At 41.9% G+C, this 23,094-nt stretch overlaps 1 protein-coding gene across 1 annotated transcript; it reads right to left on the minus strand.

Moving 5' to 3' along the window:
- Positions 1–166: 166 nt before the first annotated feature.
- Positions 167–17,052, minus strand: LOC118785438 (sodium/potassium-transporting ATPase subunit alpha-1). The gene is made up of 22 exons (XM_036540064.1): positions 16,879–17,052; positions 11,124–11,237; positions 10,874–10,933; positions 10,233–10,436; positions 10,023–10,136; positions 9,792–9,926; positions 9,575–9,692; positions 7,791–8,059; positions 7,051–7,359; positions 4,812–4,946; positions 4,525–4,717; positions 4,052–4,227; positions 3,814–3,950; positions 3,521–3,671; positions 2,624–2,792; positions 2,366–2,520; positions 2,127–2,250; positions 1,494–1,639; positions 1,257–1,387; positions 1,033–1,134; positions 731–822; positions 167–528 (listed from the first exon to the last, which is right to left on the minus strand). The coding sequence occupies exons 1-22, from the start codon at positions 16,888–16,890 to the stop codon at positions 500–502; spliced, it is 3,075 nt and encodes a 1,024-aa protein (XP_036395957.1). The 5' UTR covers positions 16,891–17,052; the 3' UTR covers positions 167–499.
- Between the last annotated feature and the right edge of the window lie 6,042 nt (positions 17,053–23,094).

Genomic DNA, 23,094 nt, shown 5'->3' on the forward strand with positions numbered 1-23,094 from the left:
ATACTAACATTTATCTAGATATGCACTTGTAGCCTTAGTTCTGGTTCTAGAATAAGCAAGACACCCAAAATGCAAGAAATGACTGCCCTCTCCTTTTTGGATACCTTTGAAATGATCTGTTCACATCCAACACTTTTGTGCACTTAAAATAAGTCACCCAAACACTTTTAATTGTCATAAATCGTGTTTCCCAGAATTTGGCCTTGTATTTTACATGTGACACAGATTTAACATTGACAGTTCAGTGTGGTTGTGTGGGACAGTGTCAATCTCCCCTCCCAAAAAAAGCAAGAGAGACTGTACTAGGACCTGACTGAATTTATTACACTGTTAAAAACCATGTATAAAATTTGTCCTGCTCCAGAACAAAGGCACACAATATCTTGGTTCACGATCTCAGGTTTTGTGTAGAGCAGTCTATATAAAACATCCAAACATTACTGAGGTTAAAATTCAGAGCAGCAAGACTACCATATGAAAGAACTGCAGATGGAATGCACTAGTAGTACGTCTCTCTTTCCACCCACCCTGAAATAGGAGAAAGACAGAAAAAAGTTTAATGATCTCATCTCACTTCAGAATCCCACTGGGGTTCCAGGTAAATTACAGCCACAATGAAACTGACATGACTTGTAGATTACAACAAGCATTGCATGACGTGTAAGAGCAGGCATGGCACAGAGTATGTGTAATCTGCTCAGGCACCAAGTAAAACGCATTTTATTCTGACCTCCTGGGCTGCGTCGGATGATAAGTTTCCGGATTTCGTCATAAATGAAAATGAGGAGCGAGTAAGGGAAGGCGCAGAACCACCAGTTGGGCCTGTGGACATATAACGTAAAACAGAAAACAACCATGAGAAGAGAGCAAACACAACTTAGCATAACAAAGAAAAATAGAATGTATTGTCAAGCCTGGGGTCAAAGGGCATTTCACAACAGGCGTGGACAAAAAATAATGCCAAGACCCTGAAATGTGCAGCCAGATTCACTCTCCAGTGACATGCTCAGAACAAGTGATGGACAAACTCACTTGAGTGGGTACATCCTGAGAGCGATGTCCATTCCTGGGCAGTAAGACAGGAAGGCGGCCAGGGCTGTTTCTTCAAACAATCCGAAGATGAGGATTTTATTCCTAAAAATCAGAGAAAAGGCACATTTTTAGCTCGGCGGTGCCTTTCATTCCATCATGTTGTTGGAAATCCTTGTTACGCAGGTTCAGACCCATTCCCCTCCTCCTTAGCCTCTTGCACTTACTTCATTCCCTGCTGGAAGACAGAGTTTCTCCTGGTCTTACAGATAATCAAATCTGCCCACTGCACGACCACAATGCTGGTGAAGAAAGCTGTGTGACAGGTGAACTCCACAATCTTCCTTTGCTCATATGTCTGAGATGCAGGAAAAGGAGGAAAACAATGATTAGTGTTCTGGCACAGACTATTCCAGCCACCCCCCCCATCACCATGGTGATGTGTTCAGGTGATGGGCACTGACCCACTGCTGGCCGTAGCTGTCCTCCAGGTCGTTGATGTACTTGTCATCCCAGCTCACACGGATGCCAAGCAGCTTAGATGGAAGGAAGCCATTCTCAGCAAGGATGACAAAGTAGGTGAAGAAACCAGCCAGAGCCTGGATCATACCTAGATAGAAAAATGGACTGGATGGCTCACTGTTTTTCTCTGATAACTGCAATTATGAGCCAAGATTTCCATAACACTTCTAGAATTGTATAGTGACCATCCAATAAGGGCTGCCAATGTCAAATGATGCATGTCCATTTTTCCATAAGGTGCTTCAGCAGCAGTTTCTGGTAAACCATCTCTGAGTACCACATTACAGGTCTGTTTGGAAATACAATCATGTAAACACACTGTCCTTCCTGACATGTATCTTTTTTATACACACAGTATGAGGAAAAACTTCATAGATGTAATAACAAAGAAGATTCTGATTGTCATGCAAGGCTGAGGTGACAAAACTGTTCTGTACATTAAAAACCTTCAGCATATCTTCAGCACTGAGACCACAAGAAAAGACTTCTGCTGTTGTCCCTTTTCCAGACAGCAGACCAGACAACCCTTAAGAGGGCCAGGTGCAAATGTTTGGCTAGTTCTACTGTGTTCATACCGATTTGACCATAAGCTATGCTGATGAGTCTCTCGTTCACCAGCTTGTCTGTTTTGGGGTTTCGGGGCTGCCTCTTCATGATGTCACTTTCAGCAGCTTCATAGGCCAGGGAAATAGCAGGAACCTTGCAGGTCACACATAATATACACACACACAAAATATACATCGATTAATAATCCTCATAAATCAATCATGTTTGTGAGTAAATGAGATTTCATAAACTGGTAACATCCCTTTACCATGTCAGTGCCCAGGTCAATGCAGAGGATGGTGACAGTGCCAAGGGGCAGGGGGATGTTGGCAATGATGAAGAGGAGGAAGGGGGTGATCTCAGGAATGTTGCTAGTCAGGGTGTAGGCAATTGATTTCTTCAAGTTGTCAAAGATCAGACGACCTGGAGACATCAGAAATGCACCAATGACTCAGTTTGCAGTGACGCCATCTCCTGAGAAAGCTGCTTCCAAATTCACAGAGATCCCTTCTAAAGCTCCTTTTACCTTCTTCCACCCCAGTCACAATTGAAGCAAAGTTGTCGTCTAGGAGGATCATGTCAGCAGCCTGTTTGGAGACGTCTGAACCAGCGATGCCCATAGCAACACCAATGTCGGCCTTCTTCAGAGCAGGGGAGTCATTAACACCATCTCCCGTCACAGCCACGATGGCACCCTTTCAGTTTGAGGCATTTCAGTTAATGAGCTTGAATGTTTCATCACACGTTAAACTTTCCTACGGGCCTGTGGGTAAACGAACCCATCCCACAGTAAATACCCTTCTACTACAGGTATAAAAGTGATGAGAAAAAGCTTTAATCACCCAGGCTGTTCCCCAAAGGGTCATTCATTCACAACTCCATATCAACAGTAGAGGTAGTAGTACAGGAGGAGAATAATAGCAATATCCCTATTCATTGCAGAGAATCACATCAGTCCTGTTTATTATTGCTATGCCAACAAGAATATGAACACAACCAGGCTTGACACCAGGAGAAAATACAGAGGGGTGCAACTGCAATCCACGGGGGTGCACAAAACGTCATATCTTGATGTCTGCATAGTATTTAAGGAAAAAACTGTGGGTGCACTGAGGTCGAATGCACCCCGAAGCACCCCCACTGCACTGGGCCCAGACACAACCATGATCCTACTGATGGATTACTATCTACTGCCTTGTCTGAGCTTGAGGAAAATGATGTCACTCTTACTAGTTAGTCCTTAAAAAAAATCACAGAGCTTGCTAAACTACTCTACCAGGATACTGCAGGTAAGAAGCTAGCGAGCCGGTTAGCTATATTACATATGCAAGATTGCAAAAAACTCTTCAAAATAGTCAAAACTCATAATACATAAGGAAAGGGAATAACTGCTGATAATCCCTCCAGGGTCCCCCTGAAGTACCTGTCGCTGGCAGCCTTCCACAATGATCAGCTTTTGCTGGGGAGAGGTTCTGGCAAACACAATCTCAGTGTGGTGCTTAAGGATCTCGTCCAGCTGCTCAGAGGTCAGATCCTTCAGGTCTCCACCATGGACCACACAGGCTTTAGCATCTCTGGAGACAGAAACATTAAAATGGTATAGTCACATCCAGCTAAATGGCACTCACCAACATGCATCTGATTGGGGTCCAAAATTTCTTACTCTCTAGTTCGGTTTACCAACTTCTGATGAAACCACGATGTGATAAAAATTACCTAGGGTTGACTTCATGAACAGGAATGTTCAGACGAGCAGCAATGTCTTCTACAGTCTCATTGCCCTCAGAGATGATACCCACACCCTTAGCAATGGCCTTTGCAGTGATTGGATGGTCACCGGTTACCATGATAACCTAAAACAAGAGGGGATAGACTCAGTTTGAAGTCCTAAATGCAGTTTCAATTTTAATGAATTCTACAATGGAAGATCCAAGGATGAACCTTTAGGATATACCTTGATTCCAGCGCTTCTGCACTTCCCCACAGCATCAGGTACAGCAGCACGAGGTGGGTCGATCATGGACATGAGGCCAACAAAGCAAAGGTTCTCAGTGGGGAAGTTCACCTCATCTGTGTCAAACTGGAAGCCCTCTGGAAACTGGTCATCAGGGAGAATGAAATGGCAGAATCCTGTACAGTAAAAATGGAAAATATTTTAAAAGTGAACATTAACCATCTTCTCAATCCTTTGTAGCAGTTTTGTTCCAAGCTTACATTTATGAACATGGATAAAAGCACACTCTGTTCAGTCATTACTGCAGTAGGGAATGCCAATTCCTTAAGATCCATGAGTCAGGAGATGTTTACCCATAAACAAACAACAGTGCAATCAGATGAAGTCTGGAGATGTGAACTGCTTGTGAATGACTAATACTCAACTATCTCTACTGTGAGCTTGCCCCAGTGCATCATGGGTATGTTCCTTACCGAGCACTCTCTCTCCCAGCCCACCCAGCTCCAGGTAGGCATTCTGGAAGGCATCCTTCATCTCATCATCAAGGGGCTGCTCTTTGCCGTGGATCATGATGGTGGAGCAGCGATCCAGAATTCTCTCTGGGGCCCCCTTCATTACCAGGAGGTGTTTAGGCTCAGAGGAGTTGGGGTTCTTGTGGATGGAGAGCTGTATGAGGGGAAAACCAACAGACAAACAGATTATTCAGATTACAGTTAAATATGATAACACGGGAAAAGATGACAGGATATGCTCTGTGTACCTGGTACTTGTTAGTGGAGTTGAAGGGGATTTCTGCAATCTTGGTGTACTGCTCTCTCATGTCCTTCACAGACCCACAGCACAGCTCAATACACTTCAGCAGGGCAGACTCAGAGGCATCACCAGCCACATCCCTCTGTGAAGGATGAAAGTGGAAAAACAAGGAGTGAACAGGCTGGTCACACATCCATCACCAGCTTAATGAAGATTCCAGCAGCTCAGACTCCAAAGCAGCCCCTCAGCTGCTGCATGTGATGGTCTCCTGGGGGAGGTCAGGAAACTGCTGGGGCCAGGGAACGTGCATTCAATATATCACGGCTCCAGCCTGCGACCATTTAGTCACATTTTGAAACCATTTTTGGAGACAGTGCGACTAAATTTTATAACTAGGCGCACCAGTGAGTCTTGCAAATATGCCCGCATATGCGAACATTTTTTGAGAGTGTGCAAGTTAAAATTTCACATGGTCACATTCATGCAAGTGCATGATGATCATTTTGGTGCCCTTCCCGCACGGGTACTGCGATAGCCATGGTTGAAAGTAGTACTTTTTCTTCACTGGCTTAGTCGGTCTCTCCCTACCTGCACTCTCCCTGCCTGTACACACGCACTGATGATGAAACGTGCGAAACAATCCATTTAGCTGTTGCAAAGATGAAACAGTCTATAGCTGATTATTTTAATCCTTTCGCACGTAACTTATTTTATGCTATGTAGCACGCGTAACCTTACATGGTTCGTTATGTTTTCATTAGCGTTATTAAGCTTCTCATAGTTTTCACCGCCGCATTTGCTATAATTTTAATGTTAAATCGCTGTTTCCTCAAAGCTAGAATTAGCTAGGATTTTTCCAGTCTCATGTTCTAATCGCACTGGTTTTAGCATACGCACTAAATGGCTAATCACACCGGTGTGACCGTACGTGCGAAGGGGTTTAAAAAAAAAAAAAAAAAAGAGGAGATAGAGGAGGAGACTGGTGGAGAGACAGAGCCAGCAAGAGGTCCCAACTCAGACACAACTGATGATGAGAGTGCAGGTGCAGGCAGGGAGAGACCGACTGAGCCAGTGAAGGAGAAAAAGTACTACTTTCAACCACAATGGCTAACGCAGTACCTGTGGTTGCAGTACGAGGGAAACAATGTTCAGATTAAAATATTTTGCAAATATCAAGTCTCGAGTCACTGTCAATCTTTACATCAATGCAAAACTAGGGTATGCAATTTAAGACAACTATTCATCAGCAAACAAGGTCATTGATTAATACCATGCTGCACCAAAAAAAAAGGGTGCGACCAAATCATGTGCTGGTGCGACCAACTGAGAAAGTGCTACCAGTGGAAAAGTTAGTCTGGAGCCCTGTGTTTACATTTGTAAATTTATAATTTGGTGTTTATATTTAAAAAAGCACCATTTAACTTTTTTCTCTTAAATCACCACTTCACTTTGACTTTTTCCTTTAAAATAAAACAGCACATTGCTATTTCTGTAAATTGTCTATTTATTACCAAACGATTTATCAGTAATACAGTTAAGATGAAAAAAAAATACGAATCTGTTGTGTTGCATGTCGATTTAAGTGGTGCGCCTAAATTTTATGCTGGTGCTCCTAAAATTTTCAGTAAGGAGCACCAGTGTTGATAGTGGAAAAAATTAGTCTGGAGCCCTGGATGTGCTGTAATGGTAAAGTAAGTGGTGCAGTAATTGCAATAAAGTGATCACTTACCGTATGGTTGCATTTAATGTATTTGTTTAGCTGTTTTTTGTACTGTAATGACAGGAGGGTCACTGAACAGATATTTCTTTGTGTACATTTGTTAAGTTGAGGTTCTTCTCTGACCACATACCTCATTCTGACTACATTCTGTAAACATGGTTGAAAAAGCACCATTTCAATTAAAATGTGACACTGGTAACAGCACATTGTAGTTTCTGTACTTATTACAGTTAAAATGGGGGAAAATGTGAATAATTGTGTTGCAAATCGATTTATGATGTGCGCCCCTAAATTTTCTGCTTGCGCTCCTAAAAATTTCAGTTAGGGGCTACAGTGCTCCTGGTAAAAAAGTTAGTCTGGAGCCCTGTATATGTAGTTTTTTTGGCAGTAAATGCTTAGGCATTACCATACCACATGGCTTGGTCCTACCATTAAACTGAAGCAGAAATCATCAATTCCACTGCTGTGAAGGGATGCAGAAAACTGTTCACTTATCTCCATAACATAATGGACACTTGGAACACACCTTGAGGATGGGCACGCTGCTCTGCTCAGCCAGGAAGACAGCCCGGTTGCAGAGGCCTGCAATGCGAGCCAGGCCAGCCCAGGTGGCAGAACTCCTGTCAAAAGAGGTTCCGCTCTGGTTCTCCGTGGTGTCTGCCTCATGGATCTGGTTGTCGAACCACATGTGGGCCACGGTCATGCGGTTCTGGGTTAGTGTGCCGGTCTTGTCAGAGCAGATGGTGGAAGTGGAGCCCAGGGTTTCCACAGCTTCCAGGTTCTTCACCAGGCAATTCTTCTTGGCCATGCGCTTGGCAGTCAGCGTCAGACACACCTGGGGGGACACGTGGATATCAGGCAGAGACAAGGAATCTTAACTGTTGTCAAACAGGAGAAGCTGGTGAAACTGCTCGGGTCTAACAGGTGAACGCAGCAGCCTCTGGCTAAAACCAGCTGCCTAATCACAATACATGTCCATGCACAAATTGCAATGCACTTTAATTCCTCGGAATCCATTTTACAATTTGGCAACATAGTTGCACTATTGAGGCTTTTCACTTTTACTTGGCTACTACTCTGACAGAATAGGTTCAGGGACTGAAAAGAATCCCAGGAATTTCAATAACATCAGATTCTTTACCCAAACATAGTATACATGAGATCTACACTACAGAGCTGCCTTCACTGTGCCACAAGCCTAGCACAAAACAGAATGCCTTCACTCCTTTTCCAGTGTCTCCCAAAAAGTACAAACTGAGAACTTACTGTGACGGTGGCCAGGAGGCCCTCAGGCACATTGGCAACAATGATTCCGATGAGGAAAATGACAGCTTCCAGCCAGGTGTACCCCAGGATGAGGGAGAGGATGAAGAAGGACACGCCCAGGAAGACAGCCACGCCCGTAATGATGTGGATAAAATGCTCGATCTCAATGGAGATGGGGGTACGCCCGACTTCGAGACCGGAGGCAAGGGTAGCGATGCGGCCCATCACAGTGCGGTCACCAGTGTTGATCACGACACCACGGGCTGTGCCTGTTGGGTATGCATAGCATATAGGATGACTGCATCTGGGATTTAATTTGTGGAAAATCAGTCGTTTGTAATGTCAGATTTCATTTTTTCAGCAAGATCAGTATTGCTGGGATGGGGCTACAAACCCCTGGGGCCAGCGACAATTCAATTCAATTCAATTTTATTTGTATAGCGCTTTTTACAACACAAGTTGTCACAAAGCAGCTTTACATTGATCCCAGGCCTGAGACCCCCTGAGAGCAAGCCTAAGGCAACAGTGGCAAGGAAAAACTCCCCAATTAACAGGAAGGAATCTTGAGCAGAACCCAGCTCAGAGGGGGAGCCCATCTGCTTCTGGCCAGCACTGGGCAGATAGAATTAGAGAGAGTCTAAAAGTTGTACAATGTACTTTAAGACATTTGGGTTAGATAGACAGCAGTAATTAACACCATAGTAATTATGAAATCTGTCCTATAATGTCCGGTTCTTAGCGCGCAGTTGGCTTGACGGACAGGGTAGTCAGGTAGCAGGACTGGAAGTCGGGGCAATCAATTAAACATTTAAACTTGGTTAATTTTACCATTCCTGAGAGACTGAGAGTGACACTGGTCACTCCCACAGCACCCAAAGGGTCAAAACACTTACACAAAAAAGACATTTTTATTTTGAAAACAGTATGAATTTCAAAAAGTTCTCTGAAGGAAATATCAGTAACGTTAGAAATATTATCACATATGACTACATTTCTTCAAATCGTGGTAACATTACCAGACTAAAATGTGATTTAATATGCTCAGTACAGGTAACTATAGTGTGTCACAGCTGTGCACATTTCAAGAGCATCGTAAATAAAAATTGTGAGACTTTGCCGGATTTGCTGGCAGGGCATAGTAAACTGTAATCAAAAAAAAAAAAAATTCTAATGAACCGTTTGTCATATTAAAATTCAGAGCACAGTAACAAATACATTTTTTGACTGAACCAATGAAAATATGAAACACACTGAATGTCATTTCCAAGAATATCTGTCCCCTCCCAAATGTGCTCTGCTTTAAACAAATCATTCTTAAGCTTGTACTCAGCTTTTTCTTTGGAGCCATTTTTCTGGTTTATCGAGTGCCTGTCCTACAATTATCCTGTAACCGTTCCAATGAAACCAAAACCACTTTCTCTGGCCTTCTACTCTCTACTGCTAGGCAACAACACTTGCATAAACCTCGGGTTCTGTTTGTTATCTGGAACAATTCATCTTAATTAAGCTGGATCACATCCAAATTCAGATCACCCCAAGACAAATCCCTCTACTTCACAGGACAAAAGTAAAGATTATTCCAGGTTTTCTGCTTGCAGAGAATGCTATCAGCACAAATGCAAGCACCACTGAACAACAGAGGCAGTGCTCAGCTTTGAGAGGTTAGGGACAGCTGGACAGGCAGCTGAAACTAATAAGGCCCTTCAAAGCTGCTGCTAAAGAGCTCTTCTGGAATGAACGGGGTTGAGAGCACCTGATGTGGTGGTGGAGCATGTGGAACCTACCCTCAACACAGTTGGTGGAGAAGAAGGCGATGTTCCTGGTCTCTAGGGGGTTGTCATTGGAGAAGTCAGGGGAGCGTGTCTGAGGCTCAGATTCACCAGTGAGGGAGGAGTTATCCACCTGATTGATGGGCAAATATCAATGTCAAGAACCAGGTCTGAGCAGATACAGGTGACCAAATTCAAACAGGAGTCCTTGAGGGGAACTTTAGCGACCCACCTTGCAGCCATGAGCGGATATGATACGCAGATCAGCAGGGATCCTGTCTCCTCCCTTCACTTCCACCAAATCACCGACTACCACGTCTTCAGCATTAATACTTTTCTTTTCACCATCACGGATTACCAGGGCTTGCTACCAAACAAAGAAAAAAGAACAATAAACATTTACCACTTTCAGGCATAACACAGCCAATTTATCATTATGTCAGAAATGTTTTAAAGGCCATACCTGAGGGACCAGGTTCTTGAAGGAGTCCATGATCTTGGAGCTTTTGGCTTCTTGGTAGTAAGAGAAACAGCCAGTGATGATAACGACAGCAGAAAGCACAACACCCAGGTACAGCTGTGCAGAGGGGAGCACAGTCAAAAAGTCACAAACCAGATGTTGGCACATGAATCAAATTCAAAATTAATTAAAATGTGGTTCACATGTTCTTACATTATCGTTGGCTGGCTCCTCCTCCATAGCGGCCTGGATGCCATAGGCAAGGAAGCAGAGGATGGCCCCTGTCCACAGCAGCATGGAGAAGCCACCAAACATCTGCTTACAGAACTTCACCCACTCTGGTGTGGTAGGGGGAGGGGTCAGGGCATTTGGCCCATCACGGGCCAGAATCTCCAAGGCACGAGCAGCAGTCAGTCCCTGCAAGACAGGAGAAAAGATTTCCATCACCACAAAAAAAACACCTTGTTAATTAAACAACCTCATGCTGTAGCTTTTGCAATAGCGCACAAACTACAGACAATCTGTGCTGTTTCGTGAGCATAATCATTTACTCTACTTACGCATTGGTGTCAATTATTCTGTGAATTATTTGTTTTATTATTAATCAAGGAGGATGAAGGGGAACAGGTTGAAAGTAATGATAGATTTAAAGGTAATGTTTCAGCCTCCCCCGTTTCCAGCTCACCAGCCACCACTGTTCCTTGCCCCCCAAAAACATTTCCTTACTTTAATTCCTCTTCTAAGTCATAACACAGTGCATTTCAGTCATACCTACTGAGAGGCAACCAATGCAGCACTACTGAGAACCATGAGAGCCAGAACCACCGAATGGAAGTGCTGGATCAGAAACTTACCCTGCTCAGATCTGTGCCATACTTGCGATGCAGCTCATCCAGGCTCAGCTTATGATCATCCTACAGGAAAATAAGTAAACCAATGGCAACACACTGTAGTCATTTAAAACCTTAATTTAAATTAATCTTGCTTGCCCAAAACTGGTAAGTGAACAAAAAGGCATTCCACACACAATGGTATATTGTCAATACAGACTAGCAAAAAGTCTACAGAAGACCAAAGTGAAAAAGGGAAAAAAGTGATCCTCACCAAATCCACTTCCTTCTTGAGCTCATCCATGTCCTTCTCCTTCTTCTTTGCCTTGACTTTCTTCTTACCTCCCTGCTCCGAGGTTGCTGCCAACTCGTATTGATCCCTTCCTTCCTGCAATGCAGACAGACACTGGGCATGAGCATGAGACATGCATACAGATTTTACTCCTCAGTACCACTAGAATCCAAAAAGATCACACCCTAGAAACAAGGAAAACTACAAACCCCACATTGGGTTTCTTCAGTACCCAATGCAGTCTGATCACAAAAAAGAAATTAACATTAAAAAAGAAAAGAAACACTCAAATTTTTCTCTCAAGGGTAGGTTAAGGGCCTCTCAGCTGGTGCCACAACAAGGTTGAAAATATGGAGACTAATAGGTGCTAAACGTGACCATAATCTACAGCACAAACTGACATAAAAGGACACAGTGCCTTAACACAACTCAACCAACAAATCTGAGAACATCGCACCAGCACACAAAAGGCAAACACAGCTTGAATGGTTTTCCTTGTTATTGATTCATGTTTCTGGGAGAGGAGGTAAGATGGGTTTTAGAGAGTTTGACCCTGTGTTTTGGACAGTAGACTATTGCCCCCACTGGCCACTTTGGACTTCTACCTTATGTTACAATCAAATTAGCACATTTTTTTCTTTTGTAACAATACTCTTCATAAGGATACTTTCACAGACTCTAAGTAACAGCACAAATGAAAGATGGGTGTGCTTGAAGCACAAACTGACACTCACAATAAATAGGAATAAACTGTGCACCTGAAGTGTCTCAACCTTGCTTACACAAAGTCACCAAATCACATTTTTTCCTTATGAGCAAACCCAACCCAAGCAACACCGAAACCCCTTGCCTGGACAGAATGTTCAGTTTTTCTCAGTACTAAGCCATGCTGTTGCTCTACAATAGTAACAGAGCACTACAGAATACATTAATGTCTAAACATTTGTGTACAGGTGACTACACCACAGCCACTGAGGCAGGTAACCATGTCCACCACCAGATAAACTGCTCAAGACTTTGCATTCATGTTTTATTCAATGTTCCAGTTCCCTGGGGTGCACCAGAATTGTTACCCGCAGCTAGAACCCATACTCTTCTTTACCCAGTACCATGCTCACAACACAAGTGCTTGTGCACAGATCTGGTTATGGTGAATTTGTGCACTGTCTCACTGGATCAGGATTTGAGCACAAGAACCTGATCAATGATACGATGTCAGATTACACAGAAATTTAAAAACTCTCCAAGTCAATTGCTGTTGACACACTGAAACAGGCTGATGGCTGAAGCTACCCTTTCAAAGTTTCTAAGAGCTGAAGCGTTATAATATCTACCCTGCAGTCCCTTAAGATACTATTTCCCTGAAGCTGGGAACCCACACATTTGCCAGAATGAACCATATGGATTTGAATCAGATCCAGATTACTCCCAATTCAGGGAGTAAAAGCAGTCTCAGCACCATGTTTTCTCTTGCTTTAAGGGCTGGGCAATTAGTCAAATTTTATTTTCAATTACAATTTTGGCTTCCAACAATCATGAAAACAAGATAATCAAGATAAAATGATTATTATGCCACATTATTTATTGAAACATATCTTATATTTTTTCCATTTATTGTTTTATTTGTTTTTCAGCTGAAATATATTTAAAGTTCAAGAAAATCCACTGTTAACCCTTTCGTATGTAACTTATTTTTATGCTATGTAGCGTGCGTGTTACATTACATGGTTTGTTATGTTTTCATTAGCGTTATTAAGCTTCTCATAGTTATTTACTATATTTTTTAACGTTAAATCGCTGTTTCCTTAAAGCTAAAATTAGCTAGAATTTTTCCAATCTAGTGTTCCATTTGCGCCGGTTTTAGCATATGCGCTAAATGGCTAATCACACCGGTGTGACCGTATGAGTGAAAGGGTTAAAAAGACAAGTTTTTTAAAAAAAGTTCAATAAATGCATGATGTTTCCAAAGTCAATGCGTAATCGTGTTAAATAGCCTAATCGTGATCTCAATATTAACCAAAATAATTGTGATTATGATTTTTGCCATAATCGAGCAGCCCTACCTGCTTTCTGTGTAACTTAAGAGTCACCATCTCTTTACACGTATCCAGAGTCTGCAAAAACCTTTAGCTGTAGACAGTAGGGATGCAACTAACGACTATTTTGATAGTCGAATAATCTTATCCATTACTGAAACGAATAATTGACGGTTCGAATTATGAATAGCACAATTATTCAATGGCTCTTATTTATCTATAGACTTAAATTTAGCTTGACATTGTTTTAGGCATATGCTAACTAACAATAAAGACAATAAAGATGAGAACTACATTCAAAAATATGTCTTTTAATGAATGGATACTAGGACTAATTTAGTGAGGGCAGTTGCTTGCTGGGGAGTAAAAGTCTGCTTCATTTGAAGAAAGCCATCCATGGTAGCATTACGAGATATAACAAACCCATACCTCGTTGGAATTAATTCGAATGCAACCCACATTGGGCATGCACGCATAGAGACGAGTTGTAGAAAACTGTCACGATTTAAAAAGTATAAAATTCTCTGGTGTTCTCTAAACTTGTGCACTCGACAGCATCACTATCTCCAGCCATAAATGTCGCCATGACAACAATGCAACGTTTAAACAGAGAATTTCTAAATAGCAGACATTGTAACATTGTAAAGTTAGGGCACATTTGGAATATGAACCGGATCATTGTGAATAATAGGTTATTATTTGCTACACTGTATGTTCAATGTCATTAATAATTTATTGATCAAGAGAAAATGTATTTCAAATAGAAAATGTTACAGCTCATAACGTGAAGTAACATGGCTTTTGACATTAACATTAGCTATGTTAACTAGCTAACTAACTTAACGAGACAAGTCTTCATCATCCAGACAGCCAGCGTGCCAATACATCATATTTAATTAGTAATCCAATTTCAAATGGTGAAACACCATGTCAATACACACGCGTGTGCGCACACACAAATATTCTAATAAACAGTCTCTCACAGCTTGCAAAATGCATTCTATTTGTGATATTCCATTAACAATGAATAATTGGTCATTCTGCACTCAATGATGAATTACACAACATCCACAAGAGTGGTTCCCCAAATTATAGATAGCCAGCTGCCTTCAACCAGCCCAAAATACACACTGCCTGGCTCAAAGACCTTGGGAATCCCTGTCAACTGGAAGTCACCGTTTCCTGTCCTGTACCACTTTTTTTTTTTTTAAACTGCCTTTACATAGAAATCACCTTAAACTATTCTCTAGTCTTCACAAGTCTATATTTAGTTGCGACAAGAGGCATGGATGTTGCTACGCAAGAAAAGCCTGGCCACTGCCTTTTATGGCAAAACTAATCAAAGAGCAATTAGGACGCTGCCCTAGGAAACACAAAGGATCACATGCGAGGTCCCGCAAAACCAGCTTTTCTGCCCTCAGAGAGAAGTGTTACAGGAAGGATCCCAGGGGTCCTGGGCAGCAGGGCGTCATGGATTCCTATGGACTCCCACCAACCCCATTCCACCCCACCCCCACAACAGTTTAAAACTCAGACAAATGAAATATTTTTGGGTAAAGTCAGCTTTCATTCTCCACAACACAGATGGGATCCTGAGAGACCAAAGGGTTGCCTGATACACAGTGACTATCAAGAAGAAAGAATCTTAAACCTATAGGAGGAAAGTGTCGGGTGGGGGAGGACATGGCCTCTGTTCTCTTGTACGTTCTGAGGATCTCAGTGTCACCTGATGAGCCTAACAGCACAGCTAGGGGAAAACGTAACTCAATCTTTTTATTTGTTCTGAATACACCACAAGGGAATTGCTACATCATTTATAAACACAAAACAGACAATATGAACTGCCAGCACTCACGGAAAGGAACATTTTTGAATTTTCTAAGGAGAGATCTATGCCTAGTAACTGTCTGGCAGATCTGAGAGCTAGCAAGGATGACTGTGCATCCAATCAGAGGTGTATCCACATGCCACAAAATCAAGGTGAACAAATACTGAAACAATCAGGGAGAGCATGATAACCACCTACATATCATAAACGAAGAGCATACTAGAAAATAGCCACCACCATCTCCAATTGTAGTTAACTGAAGGATATCCATTACCCCAAGGTGGCATCAGGAAAAGCCCAAGAACTGCGTTTCATGTTTGTCGCCATCGAGCGGGGCATTCGAGCGTTGCCAAATTATGAGAAACCCCTCTCACAAACGCCCGTTGATATAAGACTTTAAAGTGGAGAAAATAAAATGGAGACAGATGCCACAGAGGATTTCATGGGGAGAATTATTTTGTTCAAGAGGGGAAATTCAAACGCTCTTCTTAAAGTGCCATCTTTGCAAGAGTAGAAAATGTGTCTGACAGCTGACAGATTTTACCTCTGGCGAGAGTGACATGGAGAATAACTGAAAAAAAATCTTCAAATCGTTAGCGTTAACTCGGACTGCTCAGTAAAGGTAATGACGCAGCTGGCAACCCCGGGCGACTAGGGCGACGCATCAGAGCTCTAAAGTACATAAGGTATCAAAATCAAACCACAAACGCCATACGACTGATGAGACTTTAAGCGCATTATTTCAAATATTTAAGGTTCAATAATCTTTACTACGGTGTACTTTTAAAAAATATGTTTCTGCTTCTCTTCTACGTCAAAGTAGCAAGGTAGCCAAACTAGTTCTTCTGCTCCGATCTATCTGAATGGAGCGGTGTGGACTTCGTCGTGCTTTAGCCAAACAGCGCCGGGGGGGGCGGGGGGGGGGCGATAATGTGGGACAATGCGCTTTTCATTCCCTGATCATCACATTCAGCACCGACACCGTCATGCCTGGACACGTTTGTCACAACGTTAGCCAAGCTCACTTCGTACCATGAGCCAACGAATCTTGCCTCTACACTCAGGAGCCCCGATCAGATATCAAAAGTAGAAGCAGAATTACAAACGCACGAAAAAAATTTAAATGATTAACTGCCTTCATATCGCGTCAGATAGCGAGGGTACCTAGCAACAAATGGAAATAAGCGTTTGCTCTCGTACTTTAACGCAACCTGCTCTTTCGTCTGGTGACTCGTTCTCGAAAATATAGTGATGTAGCGAAATGTTAAATTCCAAACCAAGTCACAAGATCACTTCCCCTGTCAAGGCGAACTGAGAAAGCCCACGCCATGTATCGGAAGCTATCGCTAGCTAGCCACGTTCCATTAATGCTAAAACTCTTCTCAGCGGAGCTAGCCAAGCTAACCTAGCTACCAAACTTAAGTTTAAACGGCAACATGTCGTTTAATATATGAACAATTGAAATCGATGTCAGGACACGACATAGCCAGCTACCAAACGAGCAGCATAGGTACGCCTTATTCCAGCGTGAGAGAGGAACGTAGCTTTTAGTACTTTACACATGCCCCTTTAAAACCACCTTTTATGGCCCTCAGATACGGAAGCCAAGCACTCCCATCACCAAGTTAATCGCAGGCCTTTTTTCGAGGTATGTAGCTAGCTACTACCTAGCCAACGATACGGACACCATTTGAGAAGTTTTTGTTTCCTCCTTTTGAATGACCTGTTTGGGTGAAAAAACGAGAACTCTGACGTACAGTTCAACCCAACAGATAGCTAAGAAAATGTGTCTAGTTGTCTAACAAAGGAAGCCCGTTTTGATAATGAAAGCCGAGAGAAAAGTCAAAGAGGAAAACAAAGTACAGCTACTCACTCCAAGTCCCATATTTGCTGGATTTTTTTTTTTGAAAATTTCCTGAAATGCTCCACACCCAACGTGCTAATAACAACTAATTTTTTTATATGTAAGACTGTATTTTAGTGCCTCGGCTATGCCCCGTCCACGCCTGTCAACTCTCCCGGAGCCGCATTTAACCGCCCTGGCAAATCGATGTTCAAATACTTATATACTGCGTTCCTTGGCTCGTGACGTCCTCTCATTTTCCCATGGTAACCATGAATAGAGGGAGGGTCTGCACCGTCAAATAGCTTTTCGCCTTTTCTTTTCTCGGTCACAATCCGCCAGCGTAGCTACTTTCAGTAGGGAAGTAGGCTATATCTTCAAATTTAAGTAACACTAAATTTTAAGATATAACGCCAAGAGCGAATTGTACAATGTAAAATTTCACACAATTTTCTCAAGTTTTATTTAAAACGTATTTTCTGTTTCTTGACAGGATATTAGCATCACGATTTCCCACAATACAATCGTAGTACAATAAAGTACTGTACTACGATTCAATTTATTCATAATTACCTTAAGAATGGAGGTTTATATACCTACAGCTAAATATCTGCTGACATCATCACCTTGCACGCACGCAGACATATGTCACACACAGTGCTTAAGCACGAGACGCTGGTTGGCTCACATGGAAAACAAACGTTACAAAATGCAATTAACCAAGGGAAAATATCCCTTATTTTGTGCAGTTTAAGGATATTTTACCTTCACCAAAAGAGGCAAGGAAGCAAGATGGCTTTGCATGGAGACAACAGTAACTATTTTCATCAATCTCTTAACTGTTCACTTTAAGGCCATGAACATTTTTGCTTGCTTATTTAGTCTAAATTGGCTTTTTTTTTTTTTGCTTTTTTTTGGTCAAGTGATTTTATTTTATTTTGTTAGCGTAGGTCATTGACATTTTGTATTTGTGTGTCTGCTTTTCTGTATTCATACTTGACTTAGTTTGGTGTGTTTTGTGAGCTGCAGTGTACATGTGTAGATCAGAATTATGCATTTGTTCATAATTCTCATTTTGAGATCAAGATCGTGCTTACATAATACAGGGCATGCATTACAGGGCATGAATTGAAGGCATTATGTATAGTTTTTTAATGGGCATTTTAGAAGTTAACAGTAACATGAAGATCAGTTGATCAGGGTTATTATAATTTCACAGCTGTATAAACCTGAAAAAAGAGATTACAATTTTTAAAGAGGTGGAGCTATAAATGAGCAATCCGAATTATTCTGCATGCACATTTAACAAATGGCAAAGTAATCTTTCATAGTGCAGAAAAGCTGAAAGTTAAAAAATCACACCCTTCTATTTACAGTGTAGAATCAGTCTCATGCATGTTCTGCCATTGAAACAACCCTCAAAGTGCAGTGGAACCACAATTGTAGGTTTTTTTCCTCCTAAATTGAGCGCCCCCTAGTGAAAGCTACATCACCGGTGTTGCCATGTCATTCATGTTAATTCTGCCTACAAAGACTGAGCCCAGGCGGAGTGTAGCAGAGCTGAAGTGAAGAGCTTGTGTGAGTCCTGCGTAAAAGCCTTGGTAGCGGGTAGCAGGTAGCCGCACGATTGCAGCGGCTGCGTCACTCCCCGGGACCTGGTTAAGTGGCATTGTTGCCAACAGGCTAGGGGCAATTTGCCTTTAGCTCAACTGGCAACGACGCTGGCCGCAAAGGGTTGGCAGCGAGCAGCGAGAACCTCAGTTTGAAACTTGCTCGCTCGCTCTCCATCACTGTCGATGGCACCACAATACCATCCTCTCAGTCAGCAAAGAGCTTGGGCGTCATCCTCGACAGCAACCTGGACTTCAAGGAGTACATTGCTCGCACGTCACGGGCCTGCCGATTCCTCCTCCACAACATCAGGAGGATTCGTCCGTTCCTGACAACATACGCGACGCAGCTCCTTATTCAGGCCACAGTTCTCCCTCGACTGGACTACTGCAACGCTCTCCTCGCAGGCCTCCCAGCCTGTACCACCCAGCCTCTCCAGCTCATCCAGAATGCAGCTGCCCGACTAATCTTCAACCTCCCCAAATTCTCCCATGTTACTCCCCTGCTGAAATCCCTCCACTGGCTTCCTGTCGCTGCCAGGATCAGATTCAAGACCCTGACCCTCGCCTTCTCTGCAATCAACAGGACAACCCCTACCTACCTCCAAGAACTCATCCAGCCCTACACACCAGCCCGACCCCTGCGCTCAGCAGCAACTGGACGCCTTGCTCCTTGCATGGTCAAGGCAGGAGGTGCTCGTTCTGCCAGACATCGGTGTTTCACCTACATCGCTCCCTGTCTCGCTACGGACAGCTTCTTCACCCCATTCCTTCAGACGGGGCCTGAAGACATACCTCTTCAGACTCTACCTGGACTGACCCAGCACATAATTTCTGCCCCCCCCCCCCCCCCCCCCCCCCAAAAAAAAATCAGTGCTGTCGTAAATTGCTGTGCTTTTTAAATTGTGCTTTTTAAATTGTTTCTTGTTGCCGCCTTTACCCTGACGCTCATTGCGCCGTTTGAAGTTGTTGAAGTTTGCCGTTTGAAGGTGTATCGTATTAGTTGCCCTATAGGCTGTAATTGTACAAATCTGATAGTACTGTGTCCTCAAACAGACCTTGCTCTCAGCTGAGAACTGTCTCATTGTGGAACTGTACACATCCTGTCCCCGTATTGTTGCTATACTTGCTGTATGCACTTTTGTAAGTCGCTTTGGATAACAGCGTCTGCTAAATAAATAGATGTAAATGTAAATGTAAATTCTGACTTCTGAAATGTAACCACTGCTCACAGACACTTGTGATACCAATAACTGCCTATAAGCCTGCAACATGCTACAAGATCTTGCAGCATAATTCTTGTAGAACTGCATGTACTGCACTTTCCATATGGAGCTGAAATAATGGGGGTCCAGACTGGTCCACACTTACTCTGTCCTGACTTTGCATTATTGGACCTTGTAAGGTCCAAATAAGTGTCTGTCATTAATTACGTTTATTCACTGAGAAGTAATAGCACAACATTTTACAGCCTGTATTAAATAATGCATAAATTATTGACTTTCTTTGAGCCAATTAACTACAGTTTGCTAAATGGCCTCCATTCACAAAATTAAATAAATGTTTATCTTTATAAAGATATACATTTATTTATCTCTTACCTCTTGGTGACTTGTACTCCTCACACCCTTGGTAGCAATGCCCTTTGGCATAGGTTGATTCAACAGTAGGAATGTGTGAATGTGTTTACCACACGTCAAAAAGAAACACCAATAGACCCATACTAATTTCATCATAGACACCCTTGCTACATTTTGATCATTTATCAACTGATTCTTTCTATCAGTCTGTTGGAGATTAGAGAAACTGTATTTATAAGTGATTAATCCTATAAAGTACCCCCCCCCCCAATCCCCATAAAGACAAGCCATTTTGATTAGTTGCTCTGTCTGGGATAAACTGGTTGTAATAAATTTTTGTTTGTCCCCTGATGTGGACTTTGAGAGCCTTAGCCTGTATGGAATGTTTGCAGGAGTGGTTAGTGCACTTATACATACAGTATTTCTGAAAAGCAGCCATCCATATGTTCTTAGTAAATGCTAAATGCCTCATAAATACTGACAAAAAATATAAACCACCATTTTGTGAGGTTATCAAATATTAACTGTTATTGCGGCCTGTCTTCCCAGAAACTCTTATCTTACCCTTATCTTTTTTTCCCTCTCTGTATTCCCATTGTTCAGAAAGCAAGAATGTCATCCAATCTAACACAAACATACTTCAGATAACATAAACACAGATGGTCAATACTCTCCGGCCCTTTCAAATGAGTGTACTTGTGTGTTACAGACAGAAAAATGTGAAAAAAGTGTCACTACTGCAAACTGAGAGAAAAACAGCAAGTGGATGACTGCTCTGGAGTTAGAAAAGCAGAGGAACTTTGCAAGGTACCTTGTTGAGCAGCAAAACAAGGGCTTTTTCTAAAAGATAAGGGAACCTAATTCCCTAATAAAATAGAAATATATAAAAGATAGAAGTTGAAAAGACTTTGCAACTAACAGTGAGACAGGAGACAGCGATATGTTCATGGAATCTGGAGCAAAAATGTTATTGCTTATTATTATTATCGCTCAATGCTATTGCTTAAGCATACTCAAAAAAGCTCCAATATGTTACTCTCCAATATCAGCGGCTCAATTGAGTTCCACTTTCTTCTCTGAATACGATCAAGTTCATGCACGATGGTTACAAGCATTCATAAAAATAGGAACTGCTAGTCCCACTAGTAGCAGGTACAAAAGCCTGCTTTTAGTATGGCTTACCAAGCTCATAGGCATTAACTTATGCATGTGTCTGGGAAGGGTAGTTGAAGAGTGGTAGCTGGTTATGGACAGTTGCACAAGTGATATGTGAAATTTCATTGATCCTTTCCAATATTTGTTTTCATGCATATTTGCACCACATTAAGCAATAAAGGGTGCAAGTGGTATCTTTAATTTTTTTCTGATATAAATTCCCTTCCTGTCATGATCCCTGTGTTCCCAGAGTGCATCCTTCATCCAATAGAGTAAGAAACCAGCTTGCAGATATCACATTCCAATTGTCCATGTCATTTACAATCAGCTCTTGTGCTGGTGTGGTTGTCACTTCTCATTAGGACAGCTCTGGCAGCCATGTGGAATGAGAGTTCTATCACTTCTGCTGATAGTGCTCGGGTGAGCATATTTGCTTATGTAATATGCATGCATGTAGAGAAAACACACACAGCACAGAGTGTAGTTTGTTATGGCTGACAAGCATGTAGGAAGCCCTAGAGTAGTTATTGGAGCAAAAATAGAACACAGACAGATGAGAAATATCAATGTGGAACAGCAGAAAATAGGCATGATGTTTTTATTGTTCATTAGTGTCAATTTACTAAAGATGTTCTGAGTGATAGAAGAGAAATGGATGTGCATACAATGTGGAGCACAATAAAAACAGAAATGTCTGGAAGTGTATGGACTGATGCATAGATAGTTCATGGCCTCTTTGACCAAGAGAAACAGTACTATTTAGATCTAAATACTTTACTGTGGACAAAATTGTGCATGGAGTCATCAATTTGTCAGTGGTTGAACAATAATTCCTCAGATGACATGCCAGAACTTTCATTATTCTATCCTTTTAAAATAATGTGTTGCTTTTGAAATAACAGGTATAAATAGTGGGTACATTCAGCAGCTTTGTAAATGTTGAACAATGATGTACCCATCCAGCAGGCACAGATCTTCCTGCAATGGGATTGGCTGCTTTTGCACTTTGGTGATGGACAAGTCTCTATGAACTTTGTCCCTGTTTTGTGCATATTGTCTTGAGCAGATGAAGGCAGTGGGCGGCAGTGTAGCATAATGGTTAAGGAGCAGGACTCGTAACCGAAAGGTTGCCGGTTCAATCCCCGCTGGGACACTGCTGCTGTACCCTTGGGTAAGGTTCTTAACCCACAGTTGCCTCAGTAAATATCCAGCTGTATAAATGGATAACATTGTAAAAAAACAACTGTAACCTATGTAAGTTGCTTTGGATAAAAGCGTCTCCCAACTGAATAAATGTAAATGTAAAATGAAGCCTAATCTTCACTAAGAAATAAAATCACCTGTCACTTGTCACAAGCTGGGCATTCAGCAAAATGAATTTTGGATGAATGAAATGAGGATGCAACTGGAAGAACTTGGAAATCAGTGTACACTATTAATTGCCTTTTTAAAGTTAATATTCATCATTAAAATAGTTATGCTAATCATTAAAGCAATGCTTAATGATTAGCCAGATAATCCAGCGTTTTCCAATGCTTGCCAACTGAACACATATCTGTAGTAAAGATCTTCCAATAAGTACTTATTTAGTGATATCATATCCATAATGTTTTCAATTAAAAGCTAAATCAAACCTAATCAAATTACAGCTCAGCTGTAATGTATAACAGCATGCATCCTCTGAACCTGGATTGTGAAATGCTGGGTTAATGATTGACAAGTGTACAAACATACCAGTTGTATTTGGAAATCTGTCTTTGATTCATATCTGAGGTTCACTTTTTAGCAAAAATAGAACACAGACTTAAGAAAGAAGAGTAAGCTTAACAGATGAGAAATATCAACGTGGAACAGCAGAAAATAGGCATGATGTTTTTATTGTTCATTAGTGTCAATTTACT

Source organism: Megalops cyprinoides, chromosome 11 (assembly GCF_013368585.1).
Source record: "Megalops cyprinoides isolate fMegCyp1 chromosome 11, fMegCyp1.pri, whole genome shotgun sequence".
Lineage (NCBI taxonomy): Eukaryota > Metazoa > Chordata > Actinopteri > Elopiformes > Megalopidae > Megalops > Megalops cyprinoides.